General features: G+C 47.6%; 1 protein-coding gene across 8 annotated transcripts in view; it reads left to right on the plus strand.

Moving 5' to 3' along the window:
* Window positions 1-12,364, plus strand: part of COL11A2 (collagen type XI alpha 2 chain) — a 279,999-nt gene extending 267,635 nt beyond the window's left edge. For all 8 annotated transcript variants that reach the window (XM_069635257.1, XM_069635251.1, XM_069635250.1 and 5 more), the window contains 7 exons: window positions 1,275-1,310; window positions 2,042-2,095; window positions 2,650-2,914; window positions 3,043-3,155; window positions 10,130-10,198; window positions 10,687-10,920; window positions 11,335-12,364. In XM_069635257.1, the coding sequence (XP_069491358.1) occupies window positions 1,275-1,310; window positions 2,042-2,095; window positions 2,650-2,914; window positions 3,043-3,155; window positions 10,130-10,198; window positions 10,687-10,920; window positions 11,335-11,481 (918 nt within the window). In that variant the 3' untranslated portion in view covers window positions 11,482-12,364. The remainder of the gene's footprint in view (window positions 1-1,274; window positions 1,311-2,041; window positions 2,096-2,649; window positions 2,915-3,042; window positions 3,156-10,129; window positions 10,199-10,686; window positions 10,921-11,334) is intronic.
* Window positions 12,365-17,901: the final 5,537 nt, after the last annotated feature.

Genomic DNA, 17,901 nt, shown 5'->3' on the forward strand with positions numbered 1-17,901 from the left:
ATAATGTTAGGAAAGGCAAAGCTAAGATCAAGAGCGTGCCCAGCCAGAGATCAGCTGATGGATATTCAGCAGAGCAAGGTTGTATAGTAAATGAACTGCGTCTGGAAGTGTAAATCCACTTATTGATGTTACCCAGGACAAGCACATTGACATTATGAACAGAGATCTGGGTGTCAAGATTCACCAAGCCTTGGGCAAAACTGGGGTTCTGATCAAAGGGGTTAGCAGATCAAAAATATTTTAATGAAATGCTAAGAATCTGTGTTCTGTTTTCCTGCCAGAAATTCTGCTTTTATAGTGGAGGAGAGGGAGAGATTAAGACATTTATATGTTTCTTTCAAGGTCCCTGCTACTCCGCCATCGGCAGGTGCAGGCCAACTGCTGCACACAATTGGTGTGGAGCCGAGTGGTATCTACGATTCAGCATTTGGCTATCAATAGTATATCATAGCCTAAGGCAGAAATACATGAAAAGATCTCACTCTTATTCTTAAGGTTGGGGGAGTGGAACCAGCCTTAATGGTGATATCAACTACCATCAGGGAACATTGGGGAAAGGAATCAGGCTGGGCAGAGGCAGTGAATTGCAGTTAATCTTAGTACGTACAACTGAGCGCACTTCTGAAGAAAATTGCTATACGGTAGTTTGCCAGATTGGTGATAGGCATCGTAGAGTGCCCTGGCCTCCAACCCCCGCGGGACGAGCGATATTCTGCATGACTTTGGCCTGCCCACTGCATGGGCTCGTACAGCACATATAGTTGTGTGCAGGGTCAGATAACGCTGAGTGCCATTCAGGGCGATACGGCCAGTCACCATATTGGAAAAGTAATTTCCAGAAGTAAGCAGACTCTGGATCAGCCAGGGAGTCCAGGCAGCCTCCTGGACCCCAGGGCCATCACATAAGTGAATCAGCATTGAGACATACACACAGTATGTGAGCCAGGCAGCCGGCACTCATGGGGAGCTCACAGGGAAAATCAATAAAAGCATCCGCCACATGGCGCGGTGCTTCTATCTTCCCCTCCTCTTTGATTTTGCTCCCCGTGCCTCCTCCTGCCCCGCTGCCTCCTTCCAGCCTCTAGGCTGTCTTACCCCTCACTTCTACCCTAACCAGTCTCTAGGACACACTAATGTTTCCTCACTCGCTTTCCTGTCCCTCACCAGGTCTCTCCACTACACCATCTGTCCCCCTGCAGCCCCTTGTCACTCTGACCCCATCCTTTCAGTACCTCTCAGTTCAGACAGTGACCCATCCTTTTCTATCATTCCAGGGTTCTCCAGGTCCCAAAGGTGCGAAAGGAACCTCGGTAAGTGGACGCACTGCACACTCTGGTCTGTCTGCGTTCATTGGATGATGAGCAGGAACTGAACTGATATGATCATGCACGAGGTCCAGTGCTGGGTGTAGATATATGGCGATGAATTGGAAGGAGTGCAGTTTTGTGCCAGAACTGTGGTAGAGGCGCAAGAGATATGTACGAAGCAGGGTGCATGTGTGTGTTTTTGGCAAATGTTCCTCTTATGCATCAGGTACATTATAACACATCCCCTCCTTTCATTTATGTATGGCTCTTCAGGCAAGAGTCCTCCCTTCTAAGCGCTGCAGCAATAGTATTATTTCTCACTGTAATAGTACTCAGTTTATCGACCTCAGAAGGATAAAGGATTTGTCCTGCTGGCTGGACACATGTGTGTGGCAAGCACTTAGCTCGCTGAGCTATTTTACCAGAACCTTAAGTAGGTTGTATTCCTTCCCATAGCTTCTCTCGATTCTGTGTAGTGGAAGAGACCTCTGATCTTCCATTGATGGGGAAGCCTATTCTAACCAAACGATGCCTATGAAGCGTTCACAGCTGATGCAGCTACTTTCTTCATAAAGCATATGAATTGCTTTAGAATCTGGGTATTGCATGTATCAATATTGAATGTGCCAGTGCTCTGCGGATACTAAATGGGCTGGTTATACATGCTGCGCTAGATATAATGGAGGAAGGGGCGTGCCAGGTTGTAACAGATTAACTTTTGTTTTCTTTTATAGGGTCAAGCTGGTCCCAAGGGAGAGAAAGGTGTTCAGGGACCCGCAGGACCTCCGGTGAGTCAGCCAGCCCATCTCTAATCACTTCACTCTTCACATGACTGCCAGAGCATATTGGTGCCATGCACACTAGAGAGAGAGAGCAAGAGAGAGGGAGTGAGTGAGTGAGTGAGTGAGTGAGTGAGTGAGTGAGTGAGTGAGTGAGTGAGTGAGTGAGTGAGTGAGTGAGAGAGAGAGAGAGAGAGAGAGAGATATGTTAAGTCGGAGGAGATGTGTTCAGCAGTAAAGATGTGACCTACTAGTTGCAATGGAGTCCATGCAGTGCACAGTTGCCTGCCCTTGAACTATGAGCAAACCTCTTGACCAAATTGTGTTATCACAAGCAAATCCATCTTCCTATATGGGCCCCAGTTCTCTAATTATCTAGGTTTGAGGGCATATCAAGAGAGGCTAATTCCTAGTCTTAAACATAATAAAAATGTCTATTAATTAATTTGTAGTAATTTTCCCTTATCTTTGATGCACCGCCCATCAAAGAGCTACTTAAGCAGCTTTCAGGTGCTGACAAAGACGACACCCATTCCTCATGTTAGTATAATTACATCCCCTAGGGCCCCCCTGGAGAGGTCATCCAGCCGCTGCCAATCCAGGTGCCCAGGAAGAACAAGCGCTCAATAGATGCTAGCCAGATGATGGATGATGAGGCCATGGTTTCCGACGCCGCTATGGATTACGCTGATGGCATGGAAGAAATCTTTGGCTCCCTAAACTCCCTGAAATTAGAAATTGAACAGATGAAGCATCCAATGGGCACCCAGGACAACCCTGCCCGGACTTGCCAGGACCTGCAGCTCTGCCATCCCGAGCTGCCCGATGGTACGTACAGGCATTTAGCGTTTCAAGTTGTCCTGCCATCTGGTGCTATAGGATAGTGATGGAAGGCACATGCTATGGATTTTATTTTTCAATGCCCTCTGTAACATTATCGTCTCCCCTCTTTCCAGGCGAATATTGGATTGATCCCAACCAAGGCTGCGCTCGGGACTCTTTCAAGGTTTACTGTAACTTCACTGCGGGTGGAGAGACCTGTTTCTTCCCCACCAAGCCCACAGAGGTGGTGAGTAACAGGAGCCAAATAGTGCTCATTGGCACACAGCCCTTGCCAAAACCTCTCCGAAATATTGTATAGAAACGTAGACTTTGATATCTGCGAATGCCTCGTAGCCATTTCCTGCTCACTCAGCGCACATGCTGTGGGTTGGCTTCAAATGTACACTTAACCTTTCAGCGCCATTTCTTCCCAGTGTCTGGTCTAGGCCCTTCCTTATTAATTTATTCATTATCGCCACTGTCGCTGGAAGCTCCTGTGTTCATTTGCTGCCATCCATGTGAAAGAGTATCTTATAGTGTTAGGCTTGCGCCCTCCCTACACCCCAACCCCCTGCTTTTAGGGTGCTAGTTCTAGATGTGCAAGTGTACTGATAATGCAGCCACATTAGGCACGTTTACTGTCCTTTGGAATCTGTAGGTCTCTGTCACGTCCTGGACCCATTATGTCTACCCCCTAAGCCATACTCTACCGATTACTCCATCCACTAACCCGTGCCTCTTACCCTACACTAAAATCCCACATCTCAAATTCATGCCCCACATCCCATCCTCACACTCCACCCCCTATTCTGTGCCCCCTAAGGCATTCCCCATCCCTCGTATCCCCTGCCCCGTCCCGCGTCAGCCATCTTGGTTTCCATTCAGCCCTTCCTGCAACTCTCTGGTGCCATCTGTGCATGACCTGGGTCCCTTGTTTCTCCGGTGTGTGAACGTTATGATGAAAGAACTCCTAGTCAGCTTTTAATTTCCCCTGAATGCATTGAGCATCCTGTCTGGAGGTGGATTCACAATGCTGGATCCTTGGCGAGGGAATGCTCTGCCGGGAGACAATGGGTTCATCATTTCTTATTGACCACACTTAAATCTGTGGTGGGAAAGCTGCACACTTACAAGACTGTATCCAATGTAGGTATACAAGCCTCTAGGGAAGAACTCACTGCGAGTCTGAAGTAGCTTCCTCCCTGCTAGTGGGGGAAAGTGGGGGTTTGCAGCAGGATCAGTATCTGCTGTAATAATACCATGTCTGTACAATTGACTTTGTTAAAGAGAAGAGTTTGTTTTTCTTGCTTGGCACTTTGGAGCTGCCTAGAAAGCGTCGGGCTCTCAATTGGGAGGGGGTCCATAGGGATGTTTTATGTGACTGTCTCCTACATTAGGATTGGGGTTCAGAGAGGATGACCAGGGGATCCTCTCCAAACCATCCCAGGGCCCATCACCCTCTAGCTTGGGGATGTAGCTGTGCCCCCTGGTCAACCCACCTGGAACCTCCAATAACAGGCAGGGTGCTTTGTCACGCAATGTACAAATGGAGGTAATGGATGGGTTTCTCATAGAGTGTAGCGGCAGAGGAATGGTTCTCGAGTGAGCTGTCCAATTCTGGAGGTCATATTTCGAGAATTGTACCATTACAGCGTTTGCGATGACAGAAGCATAAATTCAAGTTGGTCATGGTCCAGACAATGTTGACGGAACTCGGGAATGGTTTAAATCGTTCGTGCTACTAGAAGATGTAAATATTGAGGGTAAAGGGTCACGAGACCCTGTGAAGGGGCATATGTCGTGGGATGGGGCTTGGAGTGATTTCTAGAAAGAGGAGACAGGAGGCTGGTGGAGAGGATTGGAGGCTTAGTGACACAGAGGACAAAATTGGCAATAGTACAGAGGAGGGTGGGAAACACCTGGAAAAGAGCAGTGGATTGGTAGGGCTTGGTGACAGTACAGAGGAGGGTGGGAACTACCTGGAAGAGAGCAGTGGATTGGTAGGGCTAGGCGACAGTACAGAGGAGGGTGGGAACTACCTGGAAGAGAGCACTGGATTGGTAGGGCTAGGCGACAGTACAGAGACGTTTTGGTGACAGTGAGGAAGAGTTCAGTAAAGCTCTGGAGAGGTTAAGAAGAAGGTTGGGTGAATCATAGTAGGGTAAAGAAGGTTGCTAGTGACCGTGAGCAGCTGTGTGGAAGATACCAGGTCTGGAACATATAAAACGAAGGAGAACATCAGGCGTCTGTAGGCTGCCAGAAGGAGATCGGTGGAAGGAAGAGAGTTTCCAGTCCTTGCAAGAGAAGGTTTGGAGAGGAAGTTGGGGATGAGAGAGAGATGGTGGATGTGGTAGGAGGAAGGAAGCAGGAAAATAGAGAATGGCAGAAGGAGAAACATATTCAGATTAGGCAGATTCCGGTTGGACCGGTTGACCCTAGACAGGTGATAGCGGTGGATGGTGGAACGAGTACCCGGCAGGGAAGTTATCTTGGGTGAAGCAGGGGGGAAGGAACAGTGAGCCCTGTAAGGCTCTGCTCTCAGTGAGACCAGAGAAACCTCCTCCGTGGCTCAATGATATGATATGTTATGGCATTTATAACGCACCTATACACAAGTGTTTCAAGGTGCGCCGCGGGAAGGGATGGGTAACAGAGGGAGGACAGACAACGATCCCACTAGGCCAGGTGTCATTCAGATGGTGCAAGTGCAGGGGAAGGGGGTGGGGACAGTGCTGTACATGGGATCAATAGAATAATAAAACAAGAAGAGCAGTACGGCCAGTTGGTGGCAAGTGCAAGGGTAAGTGCAGACATCAGATGTCAGTGCTGGTGGGGGACTTTAGGGATACAGAAAATAGTCCCCAAGTTCGGGGGTTGCCAGGGAGGTAGTGTAGGTGTGCAACTGGAGGGGGAGGGGACCTGGGCCCGAGATCAGAGGGTGACCAGGTAACCAGTGCAGTTTCAGCCATGAGTTCAGCAGGGGAGAGGGGGAGAGAAAGCAGAAGCAAAGAGGTTTTGAGGTGCTTCCGGTACCAGAGATGGTTCTCCTCAAGTTTCAGGGAGGCTGTTCCAGAGGGAGGCCCCAGCCAAAGAAAGAGATCTACCACCAACTTGTTGCTTGGAGAAGCGACTGACCCTGAGGGAGTTGGAGGTGGATGAGCGAAGAGCTTGAGAAGGAAGATATTTAGGAAGAGAGAGTTGAAGGTATTGAGGCCCCAGGCCCCAGAAGGCCTTGTGGACAATGCAGAGAATTTTTAACTTAATCCTTGCAGCCACTGGGCGCCAGTGCAGAGATTTCAGTCCTGGAGAGATACGATCCCTGGGCTTGAGGCCAAGGACAAGTCTTGCAGTCCTGTCCTCGATGAGTTGCAGAGGGCGGAGAGTAGAAGCAGGCAGATTTAGAAAGAGACTGTTGCAATAGTCAAGCCTAGAGAGAATCAGAGCTCTGGAGACAGTGAGCTTCTGAGGGGGAAGGAGAGGAAAGGAAGAATATCTCTGAGGAGGTGCAGCTGGTAGTGTGGCTTCTTGGAGACGTCAGAGATGTGAGGAGAGAAGGAGAGAGTGGAGTCGAAGATGACCCTGAGGTTTTTAGCCTCACAGGTGGGAGCAGGGAGAGGGCCAAGAGAGGCCGGCCAGAGAGTGACAGGAAAGGAGGGAGCGGGTGTGCCGATGAGGAGAATCTCAGTCTTACTGGCATTAAGGCAGAGATCATTGGTGGCAACCAACCACTAGAAGACCTGGTCCTTATAGAGGCTGAAATATTGCATCAGGAGCTGCACACCCCCCTGGCAGAGCAATACTGACTCTACTTCTTCCTCCTTGAGTCAGCAAAGCAAGGCTTTCAGGGTATGGGTTGACTGGCCTGGAAAAAATACAAAGGGTGCAAGAAACCGAAAACTCACAACTTGGACTTTTTTGGGGGTTTGTGCAGTGCATTCACCCAATTATGGGAAAACCCCCACCATGGGCTAAAGGGAGGCACTATGTTTTGGTTGGAACTTTCTTTTGGTGAACCATTTTCACAGCCAGGAAGGGGACCCTGGTATCACCCACACTCACACGGTCATTATGAACTTTGGGTTTCCTTATATTTATTTTATTTTATTGTTTAAAGGGCATTATTAGCTCGAGAGCAGCAGTGCGCTGTATAGAGTGTGGGTAGCTGGCATTTGGGCTGGCATCCTTTAACAGTAGTGCAGTATTGTGAGGTCTATGCGTGGGTATGTGCGTCCATTGGAATTAGTCCGTGGTCAGGTGTTGTTGAAAGAGCATTTTTTGATTTGCGAAACTGGAGAATTGGGTATCACCCATTACTGTGTGGCCAAAGAAAATGAAGCCCAAAAGGCCGCATTTTGCTGCATATATATGTGCGAGGCTGGTTAGGGTGATAACTATGGGGGGTATGGTTGGGGGACTGTGGGGGGTCTCTTCCCGCATATATATGCAGCAAAATCAGTTTAAAGAAAACAAATGATTCGGCATTTTTGGCTTCAGTATTTTTTCTTCCGTAGTGATCACATAGATCTGCGAATTGTGGGGGAATTCCGAACCGACACCCGAATTAAGTTCCAGATGGTGGGTGCATGACAAGAGAAGGATTGTTTGCGGCTCCTCTCTTTGCAGACGAGTTGTGATTCAAGCCGGTTGGTCGATTTGCTGCACGTGGAGCATGTGCCACCAGATATGTGGAGCTTAGCCGCCAGGTACTCCGATGTGCTACTTGTGACTGCTTTGAAGATGATAGATGCAGTCTTGAACAGTATCCTAGCGTGGAGTGAAAGCCAATGTAGTTTGCATTGGAAAGGAGTAATCCTGTCAAATTTTTGTGCCCCTTTAATAAGACATGCTGCAGAGTGGTGGACTGCTTTTAGGGGAGCCAAGTGAGCATCTGGGAACCCTGTCAGGAGAGCATTTCCCCCGTCCATGTGCAAGATCACAAGGGCCTGCACTGTGGTGCGAAAGACCTGCGGCAGGATGAAGGGTTTGATTTTTCGAGTGGTGAGATTCTGAGGCAAGCTATTGGAGTCCTCTTGGCTAGATTGCTGTCAATAGTGAAGCGTAAGTATTTTGCTGAGTCTGAGAGTTTTGGATCAAATCCTTTTTGGCACATATCATTGTACCATTGTTGGACAAGTTGTTTTTTAGCGGGCGAATAGATGGGGACGAATTCAATCTTGGATGGGTTTAGCTTGAGGTAGGCAATCGACATACAGGACTGGATGATGGCTAGGTAATCGCAGAGGCAAATGATGTCCTGCGTGCTATTTACTCTCATGTACAACGAGTATCGTCTGCGTATTGGTGGATGCTATATATTGGAATCTTTGAGGAGAGTGCCCAGAGGCTCCATGTAAAAGTTAAAAAGGATTGGTGAGAGGATGGAGCCTTGGGGGACTCGCAGGAAACCTGGAGCCGGTTAGAATTCAACGAGTTCATCTGGGCAGCCTAGTGTCTGCCCGAGAGGTAGGAGGTAAACCAATTCAGGATAGTGCCAGAGAATTCCATCTTGTCAGCAAGGAGGGAGAGAAGGATGCAGTGGTCGGCAGTGTCGAATTCAGCTGAGAAGTCGAGGAGGACGAGGAGCCATGAGTCACCCTTAGCCATGATTTGGAGGGCCTCATCCACCACCTGGATGGTGGCTGTCTCGATGCTACACTTTGGGTGAAACCCTGGCTGATAGTCATTTAGGAGGTGGAGTTGTTCGATTCTGGCAAGTAGTTTTGTATCAACTACTTTTTCCAAGATTTGGCCAATAAATGGGAGGTTCGTAATGAGACTTGACTGTACTTGACCAGGTCGTCTGGATCTAGAGTTGGACTTTTCTAAAGAGGTTGTGTGAGACCCGTCTTGAGGGTGTCCGGAAATGACCCTTCTGTGAGGGAGGCATTGATGATGGTGAGTAGCGCATTGAGAACCAGGCCTGTCAATTGTTAAATGATGGAAGCTGGGATTATATCGTCAGAGTAAGAAGTAGGCTTGAGGGAGTCAATCATTTCTAGGACATGCGGGTGGAAGTCGGTCCAGAGGGGCCGTGTTCGTGCCGCGGTGCAGGGGGCGCTCAAGCTGCGAGAGGCTGATTCATTGGTCTCTCGGATTTAGTCTATTTTTTCAATAAAAGATGTGTTTATTCTGTCGCATTTTTTATGGGTGGCTGGTACCTCTGAGTCGGGATAGGGTTTGGTACAATGCTTTACTACTTCAAAGAGGACTTTGCTCCTATTAGAGGCTGCCGCAATGGTGGTGGAGTAGTAAGCAGCTTTGGCCTTGGTAATCAAAATCCTACTGTTTGCACACTGAGATGTGAGGTTGGTGAGGTCTCCCAAGTTAGGGCTTTTGCACCACCGTTTCTCTAGGGCTCTGATTGAGCATTTGTTTGAAGCCAGCTCGGGAGTGTACCGTGGGACAGATGCTTTGGTCTTAGCCCGGCTGGATTTTAGTGGGGCATGAGTGTCCACCAATTTCTTAGCAGAGTTGCTGAATAATTCCAGGAGGCCCGAGGCATTCCCTGTGGTGGGAAGTCTGCAAAGTTGACTTCTAGCTCATTGACCAGGAAGGTTTTGAATGAGTGGCATTGAGTGAGGGGGTGTTTAGCCTGACCTTTGTGAGCCACAGTCGAGAGGGTGACTGATAATGGGATGGTGACGTGGTCAGACCAGTCAAGTGGGATAGGGTCTGCAAAGATGATGCAGGGGGAGGATGTGAAGACTACATCTAGGGTGTTTCCTTTGTTGTGCGTGGGGGAGAGCACAGTTTGCTATATTTCAGCCGGTGTTTACAGGAGCATCGTGCCAGTGGTTAGCACCAAGGTGCTTTTCGCATCTTATGTGGGCACTAGAAATACAATTTAACATAAGAGATGAGACACCAGCAGTGATGTGTGCCGTGGTAACGCAGTTCCCTTGTTGTTGCTGCTGGTACCACTCTGTGTACCTCAGCATCCATTCTGCCCCCATGCCTTGCCACTCTGTCTACTCCGACAGAGTAATCCAGCATTGCCCCAAAGATTCAGCTCCTATTTGACTGCCACTGAGGTATCCCTCGGGGATGCATTGCAGAGCCCCAGGTTGATAACCCAGTGGCCATCTACCCATCACCTCTATCACCCGGGTAGAGGTGGTCCTAAATTGCTGGTCAGATGGTAGCAGGTGTAGAAGCCATGTGACATGGCCACAGTCATTCTCTGCGCTCACTTAATCTCCTCTCTGATCCTTCACCTCACAGGTCAGGATGTCTTCCTGGAATACGGAAAAACAAGACACGTGGTTCAGTGAATTCAAGAATGGAAATAAGGTAAGGCTACTATATATTTTTTTTAAATTTGAAACTTCAGCCCGAATAGGCTCAATGTAAACACTGGGACTTCAAGGTAAGGCTACTATGAGCGCGTGCACGACGACATCTACAATCTCACCTATACCAGTTGCATTTTCTTTATCCCCACACTTTGTAAGTTTCATAATGCCAAGGGTTCCCCCTGATAGTTTTCCTTCGAGGGGGGTTGTTATGGTGTTGTGTTGGGTTGTGTTGGTCATGATTCTGTATTTCTTTCTGTTATAAGAAATGCTTGGTCATGCTTGGAGGGGCAGAGGGGTGGGCGTGACGTATCTCTTTCCTGTAATGTCATTCATCATGGGTGACCTCTGGCCGTGTTCAGATTTTTGTTATGCTCCTTGGTTGTGGTCGAAATTCTCCTTACTCTCCCCTTATCATGATTTGCCTTTCACTCTGCTCTGTGGCCACACCACTCATGTGTTCCCTGTTGTGTCCCCCTTCTCTAGTTCACTTACATGGACTCCAACAGCAACCCCATTGGTGTGGTACAGATGACCTTCCTGCGCCTGCTCAGTGTGTCTGCCCGCCAGAACTTCACATACCACTGCCACCGCTCCGTGGTCTGGCACAGCGCACCCTCCAGCAGCTATGAGAAGGCTGTCCACTTCATGGGAGCCAACGAAGAGGACCTCTCCTTCGAGAATAACCCCTACATCAAGGCCATCGTGGACGGCTGTGCGGTGAGTGGGTCTCTCTGGCGTCGAGGTGGGGGTGCAGATTATTACTGAGAATTCCGAGATAAAGCTAGGCCCTCCCCCAAGCTAGTAAGGGGATGAAATTATTAAAGGCAGAGGAGGGGCGTTAGGGAGTCCTCTACGATCATATGGAGGTAGGTGGACCAAAACATGATGGCAAGGAAGCAGGTCCTGGGGGCACAGAGGCACATAGGGGAAATAAGCAAGGTGGAAGTGATGGCAGCCAGAGAGGGCTGAGGGTGGAGATGTGAAGGTGAAGGAAATGGGAATAAAGGAGTCATAATATACAAGAACTCCCCATTTCTCTGATGGCAATCGTCAAATAGGGATGATCATTTGTTCTCCTCTGTATCATGTTGGCCTACTGAGCATTTTCCTATTTCCTTTCTGCTCCCACAGATGAGGAAGGGCTACGACAAGACAGTGCTGGAGGTGAACACGCCCCGGGTAGACCAGCTCCCCGTTACGGACGCTATGTTCATGGACTTTGGAGAACCCAACCAAAAGTTTGGCTTTGAAGTGGGACCTGTTTGCTTCCTTGGCTAGACCGCCGCCCACTACCTCCCTCTACTGCCACCCTCTCTCCCTGTCTGCATGGACGTTCAGCTCCAGAGTCACCTCAACCTGAACAAATCAGAGACCCCGCCCTATCACCTAGATGAGTTGGAAAACGTAGAACGCATCAAAGGACCATGAATCGAAAAAGAAGCAGAATTCAGAAGGGACCAAAGAAGACCTGTTACCTCGACAACTGCCCGCTGCCGGGACCTAGAGCAATATCCGCCCTCCAGACGGACCCAAAGAAAAGTGCTCTGGAAAAACTTGTTTTTTACAGATTAAATATATGTTTTAAGATATACTATTACCCACGAGGAACCTCCGTCCCAAATACATGATAATTTCCAACCTAACAACTGGAATTTAGAGAACCTTGGACACAGTCCAGTGTTTTCCACTGCAGCATTCCACTCACACTCTGCCCCTATACACCCCCCCGCCAATCCACTTTCCCGCGCCTGAGTTTTAAATTATGTCTAGAGATGTATTTAAAAAGAAAAAACAAAAAAAGCAAACGACACAGGGACACTTTTCAGTTATTCTTTTTTTGTTTGTTTTTAAATTAATGGTATTATTTAACTCCTGAAATTGGTTCTGGACCCCGCAGCGCAGTGGAATTTAGGCTGAAATTACACAAAGTACACCAAAAAGTGGGGAGAAACAATGCTAAGGAGAAACCAAAAACAAAAGTCTGTGAAAATAAATTTCTTTATGGTGCTCGGAGAAAAATAATTATTTACCGTCAACAAAACTTTCTTTTTTTTTTTTTATAAAAAAAAGAAACACAAACTTTACCAGGTGCTGAGAGTGTTATTTTGTAATGTTTGTAAGTATGTTTTATTCGTATTGTAATATATATTCTTTAATATTGCTGCTTTGTTTTTTCTTTTGTGTTTGGGTATTTTTCCAAAAACAAATTGGGATGTTTCTAAATAGGTTTACAGCAGTTATATGTTCTTTCCAGTGTTACTCCTTCCTGTTGCATCATTTGCACTTTGACCTTACTTCCTGTTTACTGCATTTCTTCACTCTTCTTTCTCACGTTTCACAAATGCTCATACCTATGGGTGCCCTGCCCCGCGCTCTGCCGTCAAACTTTTAGTTGTTTGTGACATTAATATATCATAGGTGCAGGGTCCAGGCAAGAAGAGGCCTGTGCAGTGAAGAGGCCAGACAGAGAAGGGGAGACATTGTTTGCCACTTTTGTTTGATTGGGATGGAAACCGACTGAATGTGGGCGGTGGAGGGGCAGGGGTGAACCAAACAGGTCATGAACCTGGTCTTAATGCACTAGGCTTGGCATGACGGTGAAACCGAGCAACATAACTAAGGTGAATTCGTTTTTTTAATAGCACCTCACTTGATGCCAAGCAGGGTTGTGTCTCGGTACTGTTTTTACTAACACCCCATTAGACTGTTCAACTGCCTTATCTTGCCAACATCAAGCCTGGCTGCCATAGAAGGTCACCCAACCGACATATTGACCGTTTTTCCAGTCTTACATGCTGCGCTATAAGTGGTGTAGATGGAGTGATAGGACTCCAAAGCCCACCAGTGGAGTCTGACACCCAGAACGTAGGTCTGCTGTCACAGTGGGAGGGGAAAGGGGAAGTTACCAGCAAGGCTAAAGAGTATTTAAATTGTACCAATGATCCTACCCCAAATGGTTGTGAAAGTATGTACCGCACAAGCCTTGAAGACCCACCCAACCAGGAGTATTTCCTAGCAAGGCATCCTATGTTGTGTTTGAGGCTGGTGATGTGCCACGCTAGGTGCACACATCCTCTTCTTGTTCCTCATGGTTGGTAGGCTGTGCTTCCCAGCCATGGCTTGGGGGCCTTTGAGCCCATATGCCTCCTGTGAGTGGCCTGGTATACTCTGAACCAGTCTCTAAGATTGGGGCCAACCCCTCAATGTTCAGATCCATTCTGCAGGTACTATCTATTGGTCATGAGCATCTATTTGGTTACCAATTTCTAAGGGGATCTTTGATTCTGGTCGTCCTGAGCCGTTCTGCAACCACAAGGCGTGGCAATGCAAAGATCTATACCCTGGAAACTCTGTTGCTGACACACATTGAAGTCTTTGATTGGTTTGTGTTTGTAGACATATCCTCAAGTTCCTTCTTCCCAGCACCCTTCTCTTCTTGTAACTCTTAGCTGATCTCTGTGTTCACATCATGTCCTCGCCCTGCTCCTGGTGGACTCTCAGCCACCACCAAAATTCTCCATCTCGCCATACCTCCAACATAACATTGCAGGTGCACTTGTGGAGTATATGCTCACCCCCACGGGGAGTAAATGGACGCTGTAGACAGATAACAAGGGTATATTGTTTATCTACCCCAATGGGGCTCGTTTGATGAAACCCAAACGGATGAAGGGCTAAGGGACCTGCCCGGATTCCAGCCTAGAACCATGAGTTCAAACATAGTAGCAAATGCCTTAGTTCACTGAGCCACAGACCACAGCTGGCCTCTTTGCACTTGCTCAGACTCCTGCAGTGCTTCACAGGTTACAGTTTACATGAACAGTGCCAGCGTACTTTGTCTTGTCTCCTGGTGCTCTTAAGATGTGGAGTAGCCTTCTTGATCCATAGTGCCCTAAAACACTGCCGCTCTGGGTGGGGAAGCACCCAATAGACTGTGCCGGTAGAGCTGGGACAGGTTTTATAGAGGGTGCTTGAGATTATACAATGTCAAGCTTCTCCAGGTGTCTAGTCACCATATCATTAGTTCTCCAAGTGTAAGGATTCTCCTGACTTCTGGGTCATCCAGATGTCTACTTCTCCAAGTGTGCAGGTACTCCCAATGCTTGGGTTCTCGACATGTATTACATGTTTGTCTGTATAAATATCCTGAGCATGAAGGCCACCCTGTGCTATCATTTATCTTAAAATAAAAAGGTCCTGTTCCTTAGCTGAAACCTCACTTCGGTTTGCCTCAAGGGTTTATAGCTAGATTTGAAGGGATAGTGTTCGTGCATATGGACGACGATGCAGATATAGCCTTCAGGAGCATATGACTTCCCTAGACTGATCCACAACCTCCTTGACATTTGAACTGCACGGGTTGGGTCTTCGTTTTAGGAGACAACATCTTTAGACCTTGCCCGATTATCTGTCCCCCAACCCTACGTTGCCAGTGAGATACGAAGTCCCAAAGCATAAAGTCTATGTACAGACTGGGTGCTCTTGTTGCTAGTTATTTTGTGTGGCACCTAAAGATTGCAGACCATCAGGTTCTGTAGCTCTTGGTATGACATACCCTCTACCAGCTCTAAATTAACCTCACTCAGGTTTTTAACATAACTTCACCTTAAACATGAAAACAAAAAACTTTGTAAGCCATGACGGGTGGAGCATACTGGGATCTCATTAAGTATTTAAAACTGCAAACTATTCCTGGACCCAAACATGGTTGGGCAAAGACCCGGAATAAAATGTGGCAGACAGTGAACTGAGACATTCTCTCCATATTCTCTTCAATATTGTCTCCATGCCTCGGAGACCTTGCTCAATGGTGCTCACAACCGGGCCTGTCTCTTCCTGCCTCTCTCTTTCTCCCTTGCTCTCTGCCTCTCACTGGGTCTGCTTCCACCTGGTCCATGAGGCCAGAAGAGAACAGCACAACCACAGAATGATCACCTGCTCTTTCTTCCTGTAGGACGGTGTAGTGGGGAACCCGCAGGTCTTCTCTGTCTCAAGGAGACAGTCTTCCACTCTCTGAAAATAATAGTTCTTATTTGTTGCAATGTTCAAAAAAAATAAAAAAAATACAAAATGAATTCTGTTGCATCTATTCCTGAGTCTGTACAATGTGGTGTGTAAGGAAGGCATGGTATCAAACAGTGAACACAGACACAACTGATCAGTACAAAGGTGTTCATTGAACTTCAATTGGTTGATTGAACACCTTTCTAACCCTAACTCTAAGGATGGCAGCAAGGTACGACCATGAAATAATAATAACACAGTCCTAGTCAAGTCTCTGTCAAATAAAAGGTCCTATACTAATGAACCTATTGCCAATCCTTACTTCTAAATACAAATGGTGTGGGGAAAATGCCGTATGCAAAAGAAAAGTGTTCAAGAAACAATATGTCAGGATGGTTGAGCAGTTGGCTTCCTTTCCCCACGTTTTCAGCACAGGGCAAGGTGGCACACTCGAGCTTCGCACACACTGTGGCTTCTATGCCACGAGGATGCAGTTCAAAACATAGGTGTCTGGGCCTTCTGCACCAAAGTCTCTTTCCCAATAAAAGTCTCTTATTGCAGAGTGCCTGGTGTAACAAACAAGTACCAAACTTCCTTTCTCATCAAGATTTTGACATTCACAAGTTCTCAGGTTTACTGTTCACCACAGGTCTCCCTCAGTCGGGCTCAGACCCCCTTAAACACAATTTCACAATCGGTCTTCCTCGATCAGGCTCGGACCACGGGTCTCCCTCGATCAGGCTCTGACCTTTATAATATCACTTTTTTTTCTTTCTTTTTGTTATCAAAATTCAAAGACTTTCGACTGTGCAATGTATTTTTCTTAAACCATCGCAGGACCACTGCAATTCACTTCATCCATAAATTTCACTTTATTGCTTCTGCCACTTCTTGGCTGGGTACATCACACATAACCCTTTGATTGAGCACACCTGCTGTGCCGGACCACTCTGTTACTTTGTCTCGTACCTTCTCTGATTCATATTAAAGTTCAAACACCCATCAGCAATTGAGCTTTACTCCCGTCTTTCCTCACATGCGTTAATATTCTTCGCTCTTGCACTCTTCATACAATGCTGCCGCTTGCAACCTTGACTTAAACACTGACCGGTCTTGCATCGGTTTCCCCAACTCACTGGCTGTGTTGATCTCTCTGGCGCTTCTTTGATCCTGGATCCAAGGACGGTACCACAGCAGTTGGTGCTCCTCTCCGACTCGGCCAGTCATGCAAGTGGGCCCTGGGTGTCTCCGATACACAATGCAGGATTCTTCAGTCTGGTTTCCCGGCCTTACGCCTTTTAATCTGAAGGTTTCTGGACAGTAACGGTTTCTCGCTGCAAAGGTCAAGGGTTTCTCCCTCCTTGCTCTCTCTTCTCGGTTTGCCGCCTTTCTCCCCTCGTTCAGCTGCCATCTGGAAAACGCTGTTCCTTCATGTGCTTTGCCTCACTCAGAGTGTGCTCTCGTGCTCCGCCTTTTATCTGTGTGGGGAAGCTTAATGGAAGTCAGGTGGGAGTTGTTAACAGTAATTGCTAGATTTTGCCTGGCCATAGTAGTGGCACATGTCAGGTACAATGCTCGGGTATGAGTCTGTTTTCTCCCAGAGCAGGCTGTCTGTGTAAAAGTATTCATGTAGGGAAGGGGAGGGGGGGGGGGTGTTACAGTTCCCAGGTATCCTACCTGGCAGGATGGAGTAAAGGGGGGGATACCACATCTCGATATCAGGTGCCCCACTCCCTGAAGACCCCTCACCCAGATGATCCTCCCCCACTGGTCCACCCCCAGGAACTGGATCCAAAAGCAATGGCCGTGTCCTGGCCACCTGGATGACAGATGCTCTGGGACTAGTCAGTGGGACACCTTCTGGTTTCTCAAATTCCCTTCCCCTATGCGAGGTGGATATACTTGGTCTTTTCTGAGGTCCTCCAATTTTAGGACCTCTGAGAGAAGAATGTATCCAGAGATTCTCATATATTCCACAGGTTTCTTTTCCTCCGTTCTGGTAGCAGCGGGGTGTTCATATTTGTGTCACAAATGTATCCTATAAACTGGGATCGAAGGGGTGATTTTTTCATTAGGTGTTCCTTAGTCTTGTGGTACACTCTTGGCAAATGGTAGGTTCATGAGATTCTGTTTCCGTCCATTCCCAGACTGGAGGGGTTTGGGAGTAACAGTCAAATTTCCAACAATCTAGGGGCATAAATTCCTTATGGGGGTTTGGAAGTTCCTGTAAGAGTGTAGAGAATGCAGGGAATTCCCTCCCCACAATGACTTCTTCGGGGAGTCCAGGAATAATGGCTGGTGACATCACCCAATATTCCCCCATGATGTTAATGTGCAGGGGTATCTTGGGATAGAGCTGGTTATCTCTGTGTACGCATGTGACTCTAGAGTCACATTCTCTAGGTCTGTTATAACCAAATAGGCCCGTATGGCAGTCTGTTTACTGCTTGAATCAATTAGCGCCTTTACGTGTCTTCCATTCACCAGGACATTTTCATACATAAAGTCAGCTGGAGGCTTGCTAAAGTTTCTAGATCTGTCTCTGTTTCTTCCCACTCATCCCCTTTTAGGCGACCTATTTCCATAGGTTCTTCTTTTAGATTTTTAGGGCAATGATGGGCAAGATGGACAGTTTATTTACACGAAAAGCAAATAGGAGGTGACGGTTTAATTACTTTAAGTTCTTCTCTCCTG

The sequence above is a fragment of the Ambystoma mexicanum genome, chromosome 13 (assembly GCF_040938575.1).
Source record: "Ambystoma mexicanum isolate Mex_15411 chromosome 13, UKY_AmexF1_1, whole genome shotgun sequence".
NCBI lineage: Eukaryota > Metazoa > Chordata > Amphibia > Caudata > Ambystomatidae > Ambystoma > Ambystoma mexicanum.